Source organism: Eulemur rufifrons, chromosome 1 (assembly GCF_041146395.1).
Source record: "Eulemur rufifrons isolate Redbay chromosome 1, OSU_ERuf_1, whole genome shotgun sequence".
Classification (NCBI taxonomy): domain Eukaryota; kingdom Metazoa; phylum Chordata; class Mammalia; order Primates; family Lemuridae; genus Eulemur; species Eulemur rufifrons.
Window position 1 is genome coordinate 35,907,488 of NC_090983.1, and position 20,503 is coordinate 35,927,990.

A 20,503-nucleotide genomic window follows, 5' to 3' on the forward strand; every position below is an offset into this window, starting at 1 on the left:
ATTGTACACAGTACCTTTTTAAAATTTCAATTTCTAATTCTAGATTGCTAGCATATAGCCGTATAAATGGTTTTTGTATAATAATCTTTGTAACAAGTGAATTATTTCATTTAAAATTTATGTTTGTCCCAGTCTTATCATGGGTTATAAATCCTCAAAGGTATTCCCATATTTTCTCTCTTTTTCCTCATATCCCCCTTCTCAGTAAGAATCTGTGTAAACATTCTGAAAGTAAGTCAAAGTAATCTTTACAGCTGGGATTTATACCAAGATGCAAATCTATTCATCTTTTATAAATTAATATTCTTTCCTTCCTACTAACAAAGGATATCATTAGTACAACAAATGAGGTGTGCCTGCTAAAGCTGTTAAATTAATGTGGTCCTATGCCATAGTCATGTTAACATCTGGTAACTTCAACTCGTGAGATTTTTTTTTTTAAACGAGTATATATTTTAAGGTTCTTTATTCTTGTTTTAAATAATGATTGTATACACATTAAAATTCTATATAAACCTATTTGTTGGAAAATTTGGTACATTATAGAAATCTTACTTTGAATTTCTATTTAATCTTTAATTCACTTGAAAGGAAAGGAAAAATGTACAACATCATAACTCTGAGCTGAGTCTTAATAGTATGATTACATTTATTTATCAAAATGTTGTATCTCTGAAGCCGAAACACATTACTCAACATCAAAAAGAGTTTTTGGGAAATTGTGATAGACCAAGATGGCAGAATAGAAGAGAACCTACTCATATCCCCCAACAAGAATTCTGCACCCATCCAGTCAAAAGTCTCTCTGTGGGAGCCTCATAGAAGTTTGTGAAGCTTGTTCTTGGAGAGCAGACCGACACCCAGGTGGCTGATCCGCTCCTCGACTGAAGCCCAGAGAAGCTCAGTCCTCATCCTGCCCTTCTGGATTACCCCAACCTTATTTCCTCCTTATATGTCCTTCTACAGCTTTCTTATAAATTATGTTTCAAATGCTTGTACAGTTCCTTACTGAAGGAAGGTAGAAGAAAGTGGAGAGAATACAACAAAGTAATATTGTAACTTAAATTCAGCTACATAAGTTTGGCAAAAACAGAAAAGAGTAGTGACTTAATAATTCAGGAAATTTCACCCATTACCACACCCCAGAGCAAACATGAAAGGAGAGATGTGGGTTTGCTATTTCCTCGAATGGTTTCAATTTCTTCACACCTCTTGGGGTGAAACTCTCTGAGCTGTGTATCATTCTAAGGTTCTAAGGGTATGTTTTTTTCTCATCACATTCCTAAACTCCAACAAAAATGAGCTGGTATACCACTGGAGAAACAGCAATCCGTTCAGAATAGGAACATCAGAACTTGGAATTAATGACCAACTGAAGGCTGGTCTCCAATGTACTGCATATAATGGAAATCTTGGAAGAGTTTTAAGAATACATAATACAAAATGTAACTGGGGCAAAAAAGGTTTTAGAACAAATAAGTCATCCTTAAATGCGATGTACTATGCTGCTTTATCAACATATTAACCTATTAAGTGGGGAGAGGACTTTTCCCATACCTACCTGCCATGCTTCTCAGCCTATAGAGAAAATGATTTTCCCTGTGCTTGGGAGTTCTGAGGAAGAAGTTTGTACACCTCTTTCCACATCCTGTTCCTCTCCAACTTGAGTAACAGAGTAGGGATATTCACCTGGCCCTATTTTACCAAAGTGCCCATTATTGTGTGCCTTAAAGCAAAAATTAGGCTCCAGAACAATATTTTTACTTCCTTTATTTTGGTCAGTAGACCACTTCCAACCTTGCTGATAGATACAAGGGCCAGAACCTTTTCTGTCACCTCTAGGAAAGGAAGCTGAATCATTTCTTTGTGCTCTTTCTTTCCTAGTATCTTATCTGGCTAGAGTATGGCGCAATTTATGTTGATTTAGCACCAGGCATTGGGTGAAAATGTACATTTCCATGAAGTCACATGCCTTTCACTCTGGCAAAGTTTAGTATACTTTCAATGAATGTTTCCTCTCACAGCAATAGCAACATCTCAACCTCTTATTTGGGGGCTAAAACAGGTAGATATTTGAGGTCTGAATGTCTCATTGAGGGGTCCTGACCCAAGCAGAGTTCTTTAATCCAGCTTTTTACCAGAATTCTGAATTGGGTATGAAGGGCTTACCCAGTCATTAATATACATAATGCATTTGTTCTACATGTGGATATCATTCCTTGTGTGTCACTCCTTCAGTGAGAAACTGCACAGAGAAAAAGGAGTAAATGGTAAGAAGGCAACCATCCCTAATCTCCAAAACTCCTTGTTTTCAATTGTCCCTAATATTCCAGGGTTAGGGCAATTCAATAAAACCACACGTGAGGTGGCCTGACATACTACATTTAGGGAGTAGTGGGTGGATGAGCAGAAGGGAAATTGGGGGTTTTCTAGTATATTATGGGGGGTGTGTGTGTGTGTGTGTGTGATTATCCAACCCTATTACTAAGAAAGTTTTTTTTTTAAAGTGAAAGATGAAAATGTGAGGCAATATGTTATGCATATATAGAAAGCAACAGAGAGCCTTGATTTGTATTGCTATAGAATTGGGCTAAAGGCAGTATCTGCCAGTTAGAGAAGAATATAAGTATATAGTATCTGCATATAAATAAACTACAGTTTAAGAAATAAGACATCTGAAAAGAAAATGTACTAAGTACCAAAAGAAGGACCCAGAGAAAGTAAGTGATAAAGTTTAGAGAAAAGAGTAAGCCAAGCAGAGCATGAGGTAGTGGAGGACAGTAACAAAGTTGTAGAAAGATTCTTAACATCATAAAGTAGGGATAGAGGTATTCAGACAAACTAAATAGGAGAATGGTATAAGCAAAGAAACAGGTTCAGGCACCCACACTGCGTGTTTGGTGAACTGTATTTAGGCAAAGTGGAAAACATGCAACAGGATGTGCCACAGGTAAGACCGAACTGGCAGATAGAGAGGGAAAAAGTAAGGTCACTGAAAGTAGGACTAACCAATCTAACTTTACTTTATATGTAAGGAAACCTATTGGAAGATTTTGATTATATAAGCACATCACAGATTAAAGAAGTCTTCAAGGCAGTGAAGATTTGGTCTGGGTAAAGAATTATGGGGCATGAACAAGATATAAGATTAGATGTCCAAAGTTCACAAGGTAAACAAAACTATAAGGAATCAAGCCCTCAGAAATCAGCACCAAGTATGCACCAATATATTTTTCTGCTTTGTGTAAGAAGTTATTAATTTTTATAGCAAATTACATGAATAAATTCTATTCAAAATGAACAAATAAGGTTACTACAAATAAAGACAATTAAACATACTAAAATGACAGGTTTTTCATAGCCAGATGAGTTTTTAGAAAGAAATTAAATTACAAAGCACACGAAGAAATTCCTTGGATACTCAAAAGGTGATGTTAGTTTTTTCTTTCAAATTAATGCCATCTCTTGTTATTTCCTTGTTATTTTCTGTGTAAATGGATGTTTACATCTTAAGGTACTGTTTTTCAAATTATGGAAAAGGAAAACCAAAGTACTACTACACATTAAGAGAAACTAAATAATTAGTTAAACCAATAAATACCAACAGAAACAACAAAGAAATATCATGTCACACCTATTAAATTGGCAAAAATGAGAAAGTTAATGCCAAGTGTCGGCAGAGATGTAGCAACAGAGGAACCCTCAGGTATTGCCATATGGAAATTACACTAGTTTAGCCATTTTGGATAGTGATATGGTACTTCTTAGGCATGCATATCCTAGGACCTGTTAATTCTGTTCCTGGGTATAAACCTAAAAGATGTTCTCACAGGGGCTGATAACTACTAAGTCTATAGACGTTGAATACACTATTGGGGGGAGGGGGGGCAGAAAATTAAAGGCCACATGGTGTGTCCAATACTAGGTGCTAAATATGTAAAATGTGGTAAATGCACACCTCTGAGCACCAGGCAGAAGCAACAGATAATAAATCATGGTGACCTGGATGGATTTTAAAACATAATGGCTAGTAACATTAAGGTAAGAAAAAGAATGGGATATAACATAATATAGTTTATATAAATTAAAAACATGTATGCATAAAGTAATATACATTTTTAAGGAACATATAACAATTATACAATAAATATAAGAGAACTGTTGTCTGTATCAAGGGAGGGAAATGGATGTAAGCAGGAAATTATAAAAAAAAGAAGAAAGTCCAACCTAAACAAAAATGTTTTACATGTTATTATTATAGTGGGAAGTCTATCAATAACAAAGAAAACAAACCAAAAAAAAAAAAAATAGGCTTTTAAAATTATTTTTTGAGCACTTAGCTCTACTCTATTAAAATCACATAAGAAACGAACACAAGATCTTTGGATGTTAAGATTATAAAATATTAAAATATATGTATAATGAAACAAAGAAATCATCCAACCCTCTTACTCTATAGATGAAATAATAGCTTTTAGAAATGAACGTTCCAAAACCTCAGTGCTGATTAACGATAGAATCAAGAATGAAGTGCAATTTCTTTAATAACTGTCCAGTTCACTTTTTTTGAACATTAATATTATCTTTCCATTATTTATGAAGAAAAACTGCCTTAGGTTCATCTAGGACAACTTTCAATTATGTAATTGCAAGGTTTACCCTGATTCTTTAAAAAATACAAATAGTTTACATGCTATATGAAATAAAATTAAAGTAGGTTAACACTGCGGGCCCCAACCCCTGGTCCGTGGCCTGTCAGGGACCTAGACGCAGAGAGCCGCCACAACCCCACTCCCATCCCCCATCCGTGGGAAAAAATTATCTTCCATGAAACTTAGGAAGCAGGGGAGCCCATAGCAGGAGGTGAGGGGCAAGGGAAGCTTCATAGCTTCATCTGTATTTACAGCCACTCCCCATTGTTCACGTCACCACCTGAGTTCCACCTCCTTCAACCCCAACCCTGTGGGTGGAAAAATTGTCTTCCATGAAACCAGTCCCTGGTGCCAAAACGGTTGGGGACCACTGTTTTAACAGCAAAATATGGCATTTAAATTAAGAAATAATATGTCTTTTTAAAAGTTATACTCAATGCATTAGTAATAATCTATAATGCTTCATCATGATGGCATAATTATGTTAATGAATACAAAGAAAAGCATACAGAAATTAACCTTTCATCAATCTTAAGCACATGTTTTCTTCATATTTTAATATCAGGATATGTCTTAAAACTAATGACACTTTATACTTGCCATCAGTCATTTTTTGTTTTAATATGTCTTGAATTTGGATGCACTTACAATTGAGGAAGTCTTAGATAAAAATTTTAAAGGTTATATTACCTAATTCATGTGGCAGTTCATGACAGAAGACAGCTATAGAAGTACTGATTCCTCCTGTCAATCCAGCACTGAAAGCTGCTCCTGAAGAGGATAAGAAAAAAATGAGCAATGTTCACTGATGGTCTAGTTTTACACTTTCATTAATGATGACATATGTCTATCTAAATTAATTTCATAATATATGAGTAACTCATCTGTCTTACACACTACAGTTTCTGAACATATAGTAGGGTACAACAGGTATGTGATAACTATAGAAAGAGCTATTCAATGAAAGCAATATTACATATTGAATTGAATTCTCTCTCTTGTGTAGCCTTCTAACTCACAAATAGCTTGGGAATAGGAACGAGTTTCATGGTTTCGATTTCTGAGTCTGATGCTCAATTTAAGTCTGATAAGTCTATGATTGCATTTGCTCTCTCACATTGATATTTATAGATATTTAAATGGCTAGCATCCTTATCTAAACTTTCCTGGGTCTACAGCATAAATGGCACAAAGTGTTATTAGTCTTGGTCTTGAGGGCTAAGATCAGATGTATAAATGCATCTAAGTGTACTAGCAGAATTCTTTATTCTTAAATTTTATCAGTTACTGTGAATTCAAAAATATGGTCTCTGCTTTCCAGAATAAATCAAAGCCTACTTATGGATGCTAATAGAGTATGGATCTCAAAGAAAATCATGTACTGATCACATTTAATGTTTTCCTAGACTGGTAATATCAGTTTACATTAGCAAGATTCTAATATACTTGAATTTGGTACAATAAATTTTTAATGTTTTAAAATTTTTTATCACCTCAAAGATTTAAAAAATTTATTAAACTTAAGATGGAAACTGAACTATTCTTTTTCAGGGAAATGTAAATGTATTTGAAAATACAATGTTATGGTAGCTTTTTCAATATGGTGACTGTGTTTTGAATGAAAAACCAGTTATTAAAGAAATATACTATAGACATTTGTTTACATGTTCAAAAAACAACACTGGATTATACCTTTATACCTCCAAATTTATTTATTAAACGCCTTTGGAAAAGTCAAATGACAAGAGTAATATATAATAGCATATTTGTTAAGTTCCAAATTTTAACCTTACATATTATAGTTCATAAGATTAGTATAGATATAGTGGAAGAAGAAAAACAGTCTCAAAGAACATATTATAATCCAAGTTTCAAGCCCACTCACCAATTGCCAGTCCATCACTGAAGTTGTGGATGCCATCCCCCATGATTACCATCCAAGCTATGTTAGCTATTCCTGTTTCTTTCAGATCTGATCCAGAATGACAGGGACCATGTGAATGATGAGAATGTTTGTGGTGCCACTGATGATTATGTTTCCTCAGCACAGTTTTATTCTCATCGTGGTGGTTATGTGCAGTAGCGTGGAGATCATGCTCATGAATGGTATGTAATCCATCACTGTGAGAATGGTCCATGATTTTCTCCTCTTCTACAGAAAGGTAATTTTTAGGAGGGGATTCTTGTTGGCCTTCTAAATCTGTCAGTTCAGTTTCATTAAGTCGATCTTCAGAAATAACCGAGTCATCAGTTCCTATATATGTATAGCAAAGGATATGCTTTATCAACAAGTAAATGCATGAATATTTGCTAATTTAAACCCAGGTAGAAGAGCAGTGCAATGAACTTTTCTTAAGTGAATGTCTCTAAAAATTCTTTAAAAAATATATTTCCCTAAAATTATTTAGAAGCCATTCTAATTGAAAAATATTTTCTTGAGTCTGATCAATCAATCAACCAATAAAAACATGAACGTGCACACTCAAAAAACAAATTGAAGTTTGGAGAGTTCAAAAGATGTTGCAGATGAGGTAAATGGAAGGGAACTGAAATCAAAAGCAGGAGAAAAGTTAGAAAGCATGAAGATATTATGAAACTTAAGGAACAAACAATGGAATAGTTGATAAAAAAAAAAAAATCACAGGGTAGACTGTTATTGTAGTATTTACAGAATAACAAAAGCAACCCATAATTTTTCAGAGAAAGAAGGAATCTTAGTGTTTACTCACTCTTACCTTTTATCATTTAAGAAAACAAAGACAAATAAAATTTAAATAACTTGCCCAAGTCATGTATGATTAGCTGATGTCAAAGTTCTTTACATCCCTCAATGCCCCGCCTATTTAACAATGCTACTCAGAGATCACTGCTAGGATGAAGTTCAGAAATGATTATAAGTAATAATAACATCTCATAAGCATTTTTTAAAAAATTAAGGTGGGTCTTTCACTTGTTTTCCAAAGCCGTTTATTACCTGACAAAGATCTCAGTATTTCCCAAATTGTATTTTGGGGCAGAGTTCTACAGTTAGAGTCTAGGCTGCCCTCTTCTGCAGAAAATCATTGGTGGATTTAGGGGAAATATAAGTTTAAACAGAAAAGGAGAAAAATTAGGTTAAAAAACTTCTTTCAGGTTTCCTGAAAATTATAAACTACCTCATTACATCTATCAGGTAACAGAACAGATGAATGGATGAGCAGAGATTTTAAATATAAAGGGCAGGCCAATTCTCCTTTTTCCATACAAAATAAATCATATAGGGAGGAAATCTTCATGGTTAAGAAATAAAACTAACACTAATCCACCACTTTGAATGCCCGTTTTTTGTTTCACTCATATTTTTTTCTATAAACTACAAGTGTAAAACATTCCTTGGCCCATGATATAATTCCACCATTAACAAAAATAAACTAACAAGTAAGAGCACAATTAAGACACATTCACATTTAAGGAAATATATGTTAGAAACTAATATTAGGGAAGCCACAAAAACAAAAAAATTCAAACAACACAGGCATAGTTTAGAAGCAATATTTCAATTTTTAGATCTTAAAAGTTTCTCTTTAGTCAGAATTGTTGTCTACCGGCAAGAGGCTTGAGTTGAAGCCAGTCAGCATCTGGTGTATTGTTTAACTTATGATCTGAAAGCTTTCTTCCAATAGTTGATTCTTCTGTGCTCTGCTTCATAAACCATTTCTGTTTTCCCTAAAAAAGGCATCTGATTAGTATAAAATCTGTAGCCACAATTAGCAACAATATTCACTTATTAACATCTATGGGACAAACTGGTGTTAACTTTATATGTAAATTATTTAGAAAAGGGGTGAGAAAAATTTTTCTAGAAGTTATCCAAGGAATCTACCAGATGAAAACTCCAACTAAATTTGTATTTTTTTTTAATGCTCAACTAAGAGGTTCAATTTATCTACTTAAAAGTTAAGTTACACAGTACTAAATTATTATATGCCACCCAAATAAAATGAGTGAAATATGTGTAACATCCCTTATTTAATAGTGTAAGATAATAGAAAGTTCAAAAAAACTAAAGCTTATTCTTTTGAATTTGACTCTGTATTTAATGCAGTCTCACATTTCCCTGTATGTGACATAAAAGAAAGAATCAAATTTGAGTTAGAATCCTAAATTTGTAGTTTACAGCTAAGACTCGAGAAAGTTTGTTAAATTTACTGATCAAGAATACTCATCTGTCAAATAAAAATAAGATTCTTATGAGGATTAAATGAGGTGACGTATGAAAATGACCCATCACAGTAATAGACAAGCATTCTTTCTCATCACCTTGTAATCAGACAGTAAATATAATTTAATCGTGTGGTCTCCAACCCCAAGGTGGTACCAGTCCTCGATCTGTTAGGAACCAGGTCGCGCATCACCACCTGAGCTCCGCCCCACCCCCTGCCCCTATCTGTGGAAAAATTGTCTTGCAGGAAACCTATCCCTGGTGCTAAAAAGGCTGGATACCACTGATTTAATCAGTTATCAATTACCTGTAAATACTAATTACTGTATTTCATTGTTTAGGTCTGAGTTTTTCCCTTTATACGCCTTAATAGTCTGACTTTTTAGTACTTTCTTCTTTTATCAATGTAACTACCACTAATAACTCTTCCAACTTAAATTTCTGCTTTTTAATGTATGTTAATTTAAGAAACCAAATAATTAAGTATGTTAGAACTGTGTGAAAATAGTCATTGTTCTCTGGGAGATGATTACCAATTGGCATGTCCCACATTTGAGATGTTTAAGTCTTCTATCTGCTGCATAAGTACTCTTGTATAGCTAGTTGAATATGGAGTAACCTCAAAGATGGCTACCATCAGTTTTCTCCCTCCCTCCCTACATGAGCATTCTGCTCCACCCATCAAAAGGTAGGGTTTACCCCCTGCCCTAGAATTTTGGCTTTTTTTTTTTTAACTTGTTTTGACCAATAGAATGCAGCAGAAATGATTCTGTGCCAGTTCCAGGACTAGTCTTAAAGATGCCTGGCAGCTTTTGCTTTTGCTCAGGGAAACAAGGCACTATTCTATGAAGAAGCACAGTCTTAACTATAAAAACAGGCCATGTGGAACATCAAGATGCAGACAGGGAATGAAGTATTTTTGTACTTTCCAGCCCTATCCAGCCCAGCACATCCTAGCCCAGTGGCCAGATGAATTTGAACATAGTAGTGTGAGTGATTTTAGCAAATGTCAAGTAGAGCAGAAGAACTGCCCTGCTGAATCTTGCCTAAACTCCTGACACACTGAATTCTGAGTAATAATAAATTGTTGTAAGCCACTAAGAAAAACTGGGAAAATATAAAATATTCAAAAGAAAATAATAATATGGAGATAACCCAAAGAAAAGAAACAGTAACCATTGAGTCAAAGGGGAAAAAAAGGAAAGAGGAGCTAACACTAGTACAAAGTCAATGAGCAGGATATAGAAATTAAAGAAAATGCAAATACCAGATGGAACTTTTCTATTAATTGCTTTGGTTCTGATTGTCCACTCTCCTAGAAACTTGCAAATCATTACCCTTAAGGCCCAAAACTTACTGAAATAACTCAGCAACTGGTGTATTAACTTATGGTCTGCAAGCTTCCTTCCAAAAGTTGATTTTTCTATGTATTTTTCAAATGTCTGTTCTATTCAAATGCCACTAATTCTCTTTCTTTAAAAAAAAAAAAAAAAAGCCATATCCTTTTCATCTTAGGTTACTTACTGTCCTATTTCTCATAAAAGAGATGCCCTGACATATCTGACCAGATTCCCTTCTTTGATATACCTGAAGAATTTCTTACTATTAGATTTAGAGCACACACCCCCACCACCAGCACCAAAGGTGTTCCTTTCAGTTTGTTATTTCCTACAATTTCAAATTTACAAAAAAGCTCCCATGTTTTGGGAATTCCAATCTTGTATCAGTTTTCTTTGCAAAAATAAATGTGTTTAAGTTTAGGTTCAAAGTAAGATCAAGATTAAATTATAAAAAACTTATTTATTTTGAACTGTCCCTTGAAGTACTACATTTTATACTTATCTGTAAACTACACAGTCCCTAATGTTTTATACATTTAAGTACTTAATATTTGCTGCTTCAATGTTAGTAGAGACACAATTGAAGAATATTAGGGTTCACAGTTCAGGCTGAGTACTCTTAATCCAAAAAGCTCCAAAATCCACAACTTGTTGAGCACTGACATGACGCTCAAAAAAAATGCTCTACTGGAGCATTTCTGAGTTTGGATTTTCAGATTAATGATGCTCAACTAGTAATTCCAAAACTACTTTACATATTTTGTAATATGTAATTTATGGTACTGATGAACTATTAAATACTTATATTTCTGATATCTAATCAACTATCAAGTCCTCTTATTGATACTCTCATTTAAGTAATTCTCTTAATCATCTTTCCTTCCCCATTCCTTGTGCCATGACCCTAGTTCAAGCCCTCGTTACCTCTCTTTTAAATTATTCTGCAATAATCTCCTTACTCAACTCTTACTTCCTTCTAGGCACTTCTGTTTCCCACCATATTTTATTCTCCACTCGTCCATCAGAATTACTTCACCTTCCACATACACTTCAAAATCCAAATGCTGGCTGGGTGCGGTGGCTCATGCCCGTAATCCTAGCACTCTGGGAGGCTGAGGAGGGAGGATCGCTTGAGCTCAGGAGTTCAACACCAGCCTGAGCAAGAGTAAGACTGCATTTCTACTAAAAATAGAAAAAATTAGCCGGGCAACTAAAAATAGAAACAAAAAATTAACCAGGTGTGCTGGTGCATCCCTGTAGTCCCAGCTACTCAGGAGGCTGAGGCAGGAGGATCGCTTGAGCCCAGGATTTTGAGGTTGCTGAGCTAGGCTAACACCACGGCACTCTAGCCTGGGCAACAGAGCAAGACTATCTCAAAAAAACAAACAAACAAAAATCCAAATGCTGTTAGATCTCTTTCACTTTTCTCTAAGTTGAACCTTCCCAGTTCCTTTCACCATTCCTCAGGTAATACACTTCACTGGGCTCACCATCTTAACCATCTCTTCTTTGGAAGCAATCAAATATGTACTGACTAAAATATGGTAACTAAAATTAAATATACAATTTGACACATGATATGAAAATACAGATGAGAAGATTTCTTTCCCATGATTTAAACAGCTACCGGAAATTGTGGGGAAGGAGTCACATTCACACAGCTAGTTCTGTATTCCCAGTTCAGCACTCTGCTCCAAACCATATTTTGTCTTAAGGCGATATATACAAAACACATATATAGGCAAACAAAACACATACATAAAAATAACATAAAATTGTATCTTAAGAGTAGACTGTACATATTAAGACCATGATTATCCTGAGTTTTTTGGGGGAAAAAAGATATTTGGAGTTAACTAACAAAATGTAACAATTTTCTAGCTCTAACATTTTTGTGTGGAAAGCTTTACTTAAACAGACTATACTGAAGATAATCAGCGTTAGTATCACAAACATGTTAGTGAGATGTATTCAGGATAGAGCTTTAAAGGCAGATGTGAACTGATGTGAACAGAAAGGGTTCCATAGTGAATGGCAGTGGCCCTGAACTTACTTCCTTGGGGGGAAATTTTTTTAGATATTTGTTTTATTCTCATAAATGTGAAGTGAAACACAGACAGTTGCATGATGGGGTAATCAACAGTCTGACCAAGCATCATCTCCCAAAAGGTGAGTCACTCTTGAAAAAAAAAAAAAAAAAATCAACATTTCCATCATTTCAGTGTATTTTCTTCCTACAAAGCCCTGTTAAACTGACAACTTCTTTTTCCATCCTAAGCCAATTAATTAGGTATGATACAACATAAATGAACCGAAACAAAGACTGCTGTATTTGGTATTATAAATGCCAAAATAAATATAATAACAAAATATGGCAAAGATCAAACACAGCTTTTCCTCTGAAGATTAGCTGTTAAAAAACAGAGATTTAATAACACAAACATCATAATTTTTAAAAAGCCCAGAAAGGTAATTTTTTAGTTTTCTCTCAGAAAATGAAATAAACAATTAAAAAATACTTACTCTTTGTTGTTTGTAGTGCTTAAACATTCTAATGCAGTGTTCAATGATAAATAGCAAATAAATGCCTCCTAGAGCAACAAGTCCTTTCAAAACAGCATCATATTCTTCCAAAAACTTCTTAGATTCATGTCCATGAGAATGTCCATGGCCATGTGCATGTTGATGACTGTGATCATGTCCACCCTGAGACTGTTAATAATAAAGAAAATTTCTAAACAAGTAATTGAAATGCTATTTAAAATTTTAAGATTATAATTTCCTAGAGAACACACAAAAAAAAAATTTCAATTTTTAAAGTGCTCCCCTAGATATTATTAAGATTATTGCACTTAAAGATTAAGTAGTCTTCCATTTAATCTGCTTTACTCACTTATCTAAAAAGTAGATTTTATATTAACTACAAAACAAAGACCACAGATTAAAATGCCTATAAGGTATATTTATACTATAGAGAGATAATCAAGCCAGAAGCAGCCAGAAGTAATAATAGGAAGTGGTAAGTTCTTTGTAAATCAAAGTGAGCAAGACCCACTTAAATGCCAAATATTTAGTAAAAATAAAACAAAACACACAAACTAATTCATCAGCAGGTCACTACTTGTGGCCCTCTGTAATCTCTTTCTTAAACTGATTATATTTTTATAAGATTCTTCTAAATTATTTCAAAGAGGTGATGAGCTTGTGACCTCTGTATATACTGTGAAACATTAGCAAGAGTGTGTATGTAATTTTCTACATTTTAAAGCTTTAGCAAAAATAAATGTATGTACAGAAAAAGTTACATTTCAACACTGTGAAATGTACAAGCATCACAATATTAATCTTAGAGAATTTAAGCTATGTAACTAGACTTAAGCATTTTTCTTTCTTATAACATTTGTGTATATTCTTTCTCTGTTAAACAGTGGCCAACAGAAGATATTTCTAAACCTTTCAAAGGAGGTTAGACCATTCAACAATGGTCAATTCAATGGTTAAGTTCAGTTAACCATTCTTACTAGAAAAACAAGTTAAGCAGCACTTAAATATTGTTCTCACATCATCTGCTCTTACTTGGCTTAGTTCTAAGATTATTGCTGTTCCTGATGGTTGGTAAAAAGGGCAAAACAAAAAATTCATATACACAGTCTTAAGATTCATTAATTCACTTGTTTTTTTTTTTTTAAAAAAAGGCAATGCCATACATTGTTCTTAGATTGGAATTCCGGAATTCCCAGCCAAGAGTGCAGAAGGGGAGATAAGTTATTCATCACACACAAATATAATCCTGTCTCTAGAAGGGAAATATTCAATACTGCAATTTTATATTTAGAAAAGAAAAATCTCCATTATTCTCATACTTTGAAGTAAAAACAGTAAAAAGTGAATCAAATACTCTTAGCTGATGATAGAGAGCTATTTATCTAGCTATCAATAGGTTACAGATAGCTAGCCATCTTTTAAAAAGTTCATAAGCACGGTACTAGAAGTATAGGCTTGTGATCTATCATTAGAAGTGTCCCCAAAGGGAAGAGAACAAGTGGTATGCCAGATGAAAATATAAATACCTCCCTCCCCATGTAAAATGAGCTAAAAGCCTAAAACAATTAACTGAGCATGTCTGCCTACCACTGCTCAAATAAAGATGCTGATGGCATACTGGCTACATGCACAATCAATTACAACACCCCATATACCTTTCTTCTAAAGGCTTACTTGATATACCACATAGACAAAAAGATCACTCACTAATTTTTTAAGTATTCATTTTCAGAACTGCTAATATAGCACATTTTAATCCAATGAGTATTTTTAAAGACTGGTGAAAGCAAAGCTGACATTACCAGTCTTTGCTGCTATTTAAAAACCTAATGATTTGGTTTATTTCAAAAATAATGCTATTAAAACTGTAAAAACAGAAAAAAAAATACTTCATCCTATAAACAAATAAAACATCACAAATATCAGATTAGTGCGCTATAGCCTGCTAATGAAGGACCCTTTTAGCTTAAATATCTTTCACTTTTAATTTTTTAAAAGATTAGTAAGATTTCTTACATGGGGCAGTAGATGAAGAAGGGCATCTCCACTCATTGTTCCTACAGCTAGTGCAACAAGGAATGTGAGAAGGAACTTGAAGCATCCTTGGTTAATGATGGGAACCAAGATCACACCTAGCAAGGAAAGCAGGCTAATGACAGTGATAGAAATGATTCCACAAATCCATGCTGTAAGAAAGAAATTAATAGTCAACATTAGTATTACAACATAAACCAAAAAAGCTCTGAAGAAGAATAAACATAAGATAAACCAGTCATGGAAGACAAATTACCTTACTCAGACTATGCTTTTTAAGAAGCTTTATGGCACTGCTAAAAACAAAACAAAAACGTGACATATAACCAACTAGAACACTTAAAAAAAGAATTAAGAAACTCAGAAACTTAAGTTATAAATAGTACCTTCACACAGCAAAGTGACTATAGTCAATAAGTTAACAAAAAGAGTAAGAAATGGAATGTTCCTAAACCAAGAAATGATAAATGCTTGAGGTAAAGAATATGGCAATTACCCTGATTTTGATTAAGACACATTGTATGCCTGTATCAAAACATCACAGGTACTCTAAATATACACAACTATTGTATACCCATAATAATTAAAAATAAAAAATGTTTTAAATAGTACCTTGAATGGTCCATGATTGACTTAAAATGGCTTAAGGCTGTGAGTCACTCGTAATATCGAGACTGTAAATAAAAATTTCCTAATGTCTAAAGGAAGAGCCACAGAAATAAAACTATTTAAAGAATGTAATTATAAAACTCATGTGAGAGGCCAGGCGTGGCAGCTCACACCTGTAATCCTAGCACTCTGGGAGGCCGAGGCGGGAGGATTGCTTGAGGTCAGGAGTTTGAGACCAGCCTGAGCAAGAGCAAGACCCCATCTCTACTAAAAATAGAAAGAAATGATCTGGACAGCTAAAAAAATATATATATATAAAAAAAAAAATTAGCTGGGCCTGGTGGCACATGCCTGTAGTCCCAGCTACTTGGAAAGCTGAGGCAGAAGGATTGCTTAAGCCCAGGAATTTGAGGTTGCTGTGAGCTTGACACCACAGCACTCTAGCCAGGGCAACAGAGCAAGACCAAAAAAAAAAAAAAACACACTCATGTGAGAGCATTAAAAAAAGCCAAGTATCTATCTAATGTATCATAATATTTGAAAATCTTTCTAATACAAAGTTTAAGAAACATATCAGCCCAAAATGGAAATATATTCACATGATGAGATAATAAAAAAATCTTTTTACTGGTAGCTTTATCATAACAAAGGATAATTCAGTCCTATTTTCCTTGATTTCTTCTCACCTCTGCACCTGGTTCCAAACTTCCTTTCCTCCAATTTGGCTTTCTGTACAATTTACCAATTTTTAAAATCTCACTATATAATTTTAACTGGCTCAGGACACAAGAGAAATGCTTTCACAATATGACTTGTAAGAAACATAAGTGTGGTGGGGAAGAGAAATTCTGCATATGTTTCTTTATCCACATCATTCATGAACAGATAAGATACCAGAAATAAATGCAAGTGGTTCAAGGGATGGACCTTTTCATTACAATTTCTATTACTGGCCTAAAATGAAATAGAAATGTTATTATTTTTTAAAATTCTGCTTATTTTAATATCTAGCTACAGAAAATCTTACTGAAGAGTGATAATTCTACAGAGGTTTTAATCTAAAATACTACTTTTTCTAATCAAATCTAATAGGACTATAAATCTGGTGAAAGATTTTACCTTAAGTGTGTGGTAAGTGAACAAAGGAAAAATGCATCTGATTATCAAGATAACTTAAAATTTTCAAAAACAAAGAGAAGACAGGTAAGGAGATGACACTAATTAACCCAATAAACGCTGTACTTTATTGATAAAATTGTGTTTATCCATTGGACATCTGTAGTCACAGTATCCAATGACATAACACTATAGCCAATATTCATTAGCTAAATTATCTCACAGAATTAAAACAAAGGTCATTTATCACTAATGTAAGCTCTGTGGTTTACCCTATATCTTAAAAGACAATTATTAATACTATCATATAAATAAAGGAAACTCAAGGGGGTAAAAGAAGATCCAAACACACAACCAATATCAGAGAGATAAAGATCAGGAGGGGCAGGGCACTCAATTCCTAAGGAACCAGGATCAGGAAAAGATTTATTGCAAAGTTAATATCCCGGAAGACACCTGCAGATCACCTGGGTACTGAGAGTGCAGTGTCCTGCAGAATGGAAACTTAAGTTCAAGGTCATGTCAAAACATCTGAAGTCCATTGCCAGGATGGTGATGGTACAGGAAGGGAAGGTGAAAAGTGCATACAGGACTAAGGCCCTAAACAGAATCCTCACCCTGGATGGGCTCATTGAGGACATTAAGTGTCAATGGTACTATGAGAAGCCATGTAGCCGGCAACAGTGGGAAAGCTATGAAACCCATGGGTGGATCTACAAGGCGGAAATGGCTTGCAAGATCAACTTCTTGTGAAAGAATCAGGCAGATCCATGGCAAGGCTGCTGAGGCCTGTGGATAGGACACCTAGTAGGAAACCCTCTTCCAGTTTGTGTCTCCACCTGTCTTCTTTCCACAATCCCATTTTCTATCACCTTTCTCTATAATAAACTCAATCACATATATGCATAAAGGCCTCCACAAATAGAAGTAACCCGATTAATCAGCAATGGACCCTCCACTTTATTAAGTGAAAGAAGAAAATGAGTCCAAAAGTATTCTAGGAGCAGAACGGTCTTTGCCAGGGGCTGAGGGAGGGGTTAATGAGTACAGAATTTCAGTTTGGGAAGTTGAAGAAGTTCTGGAGATGGATGGTGATGATGGCTACACAAAAATGTTAATGTACTGTACTTAATGCCACTGCACTGTATACTTAAGTGGTTAAGATGGTAAATTGTTATGTATATCTTACTACAATAAATTTTTTTTTAAAGTCTAAGAGGTGAGGAAATTTTCTAAAATATAGTGAAATCTACCTACGATTTCCTACATAATTTTTATGAACCCCAATCAAAATCTTATTGGAAAAGCATCTGTTACTCTTTACAGAACTACCACCTCCTCCTCCAATTGCTAGGTAAAGAGGAGAGGATGCATGTACATATTTGGAATAAATTCTGCTTCTGAAACACCTATCTAAAAAAAAGAAAAAACAGAAAACAAGAAAGAAAGGTTAACATCCTGGTTAGCGGAACAAAAGGATAAGAGAAAGATTCCCCCAACTATTGCTGCAACTACAGGGCACAGGGAACTGAAGGCAAAACTTCTAGAAAGAAAAATATATGGTCAAATAAGGTTTAAAGGATAATTTAGTAATAATGATCAAGTTACTTTGTCCCCTGTTCACAGGCAGGAACAACAAAATCTGTGGAAGAGCTTAATGAAATAGATCAGAGAAGTGGCTATAGGTATAAATTTTAGACATGAGGTCTTGGAGCCAATAAAGTTATTGGACAATTAAATCAAAAAAGTTTTGACAAAACTACCACAGCTCTCTAGTTCCCATCATATTAGTGGGGAAAAAAGGAGACAAAAGGGACAGGATACTTATAATAACTAAATGGGACAAACTGAGGTTGGTAACAAAAACATTAACTTGAAGATAAAATATATCTCCTAGAGTAAGACATAACTCTCCCCCTTCCCAAATATATTCTTCTTAAATTTGCCAATAATCCAATCTAGAAGCAATATATCTCAAAGCAATAAGCTAAAAGCAACTTCAATTAAAAACTTAAAGAAAAAAATGCATTAAACTACTTGGAAAAGCCAATAATTCATACTCTGAGATACACTGCAGAAGAAAAAAGGAATAACTGTATATACTCGCTAATGTAAATATATATAGACAGGGATTGCCAAAACTAAAGAGAAGACCTGAAATACACAATATAAACACAGTAAACAAACTTGGTGACTCTTCATAATTCTTAGAAATTTTTATTAATCAGAATTATTTTGGCCAAAAATACACTAGAATTAGTCACCAAAATTACCCGATAAAAGTATTTATTTTATTCCTATGCATCAATGTCCAAGATAATTCATGTAACCAGATTAAGATGCTTAAATTAAAATCTGTATTTGTAAAAATCTAGTTGGGTAAATCTTGTTAATCTGATTTATATTTTTTCTAGGGCTACATTACATTCTACACTGGGAAATACGTGTTCATTCATTTTTGGACTTGCCTATTAAGACATTTGCAATATAAATTAAATTTCTAAATCTTAATATAGAGAGAATACCATTAATTTGATGAAGTATATATCTGTGATGATTAACAATTTATACAATATAACAAGCTAATAAAACAGTATTAGAAGCATACTTTAAAATTTGAGCTTATTACATTTTGAAATTTAAGACCCTATTAAAACAACACATATATTCTTATAAGCATGTTTATAAAAATCTACTCATTAAAGAGTTGAGAGAAAATGTGATTGTATTACATAATCATAAAACTAATGTCTGAAAATGAATATTATTCTAAGTAAATATTTCCTTTCTGCAATTATCATAATATTAACTTCTGGCTAGGGATGTCTTGGATGTGAAAAAGAGTCCAGGGAATATTCTTTGAAGCCAAAAACATTTTGCAATGTTCTGAGAAAATGACTCACAATCCCACATGGCTTTTGGTAAATCAGCCAAAAACCAAGTCACCAAATAACAAATTAATCAAAATCTAATTCAATAAAAATCAATTTGTCAATATGCTAATGGAAGAGCTAATACATTATAAACGAGGGCCAATCAGCAGACTGACACACATGAACTAGCTAAGTGCTTACACATGTAGTTGGGGAGGGTCTTTATGTGAATTCACGTGTGCACAAATTGGTACATGTCATATGTATTATATAGTCCCATGTATAATTTCCTATGTACCAGCTGGGATGACTATATCTCTTTCTCATCCACTTAAGAAAGCAAATCTGTGAACTAAGAGAAAAAATGCTTTGAAAGAGAAAAGCCGACCCCTTATGGAAGTCTTGTGCACTGTTGGTAGGAATGTAAAATGGTACAGCCACTGTAGAAAACAATTTGGCAGTTCCTCAAAAAATTAAAAATAGAATTACCATATGATCTAGCAATTCCACTTCTGAGTATCTACCCAAAAGAATTGAAAATAGAGTCTCAAAGAGATATTTATACACCCACATTCACAGCAGCATTATTCACACTAGCTAAAATGTGGAAGCAACCCAAGTCCATTGACAGATTAATAATAAGCAAAATGTACTATATACATATAATGAAATATCAGCCTTAAAAATGAAGACATTTTTAATATTACAACATGGAGAAACCTTGAGGACATCATGCTAAGTGAAATAAGCTAATCACAAAAAGACAAATACTGTATGGTTCTACATATAAGAGGTATTAAATACTTGGTCAAAATCATTGAGAAAGACAGTAGATGGTGGTTGCCAGGAGAGTGGAAATGGGGAGTTATTGTTTAATGGGTATAGAGTTTCAGTTTTATAAGAAAAGAGTTATGAAGGAGGACTGCAGTGATGGTTGCATAATATTATGAATGTATACTTAAAAATGGTTATGACAGTAAATTTTATGTTATTGTATTTTAATATAAATTGGAAGAAAATTTTTAAAATGGTAAATTTTATGTTATATATATATTTTACTATGATAAAAAATTAAATAGTTTTCTAAAATGGCAAAGTCAAAACAAATCTCAATGTCCTCTAACTTTCAATCCA

The 20,503-nt window shown here is 33.8% G+C and overlaps 1 protein-coding gene and 1 pseudogene across 2 annotated transcripts in view; one reads left to right on the plus strand and one right to left on the minus strand.

The window, feature by feature from the left end:
- Positions 1-20,503, minus strand: part of SLC39A10 (solute carrier family 39 member 10) — a 63,438-nt gene that overhangs the window by 12,697 nt on the left and 30,238 nt on the right. For both annotated transcript variants that reach the window (XM_069469110.1, XM_069469102.1), the window contains exons 4-8: positions 14,754-14,923; positions 12,717-12,905; positions 8,237-8,357; positions 6,538-6,906; positions 5,343-5,423 (exon numbers count right to left, since the gene is read on the minus strand). In XM_069469110.1, the coding sequence (XP_069325211.1) occupies positions 5,343-5,423; positions 6,538-6,906; positions 8,237-8,357; positions 12,717-12,905; positions 14,754-14,923 (930 nt within the window). The remainder of the gene's footprint in view (positions 1-5,342; positions 5,424-6,537; positions 6,907-8,236; positions 8,358-12,716; positions 12,906-14,753; positions 14,924-20,503) is intronic.
- Positions 17,016-17,249, plus strand: LOC138383931 (small ribosomal subunit protein bS21m pseudogene; annotated as a pseudogene).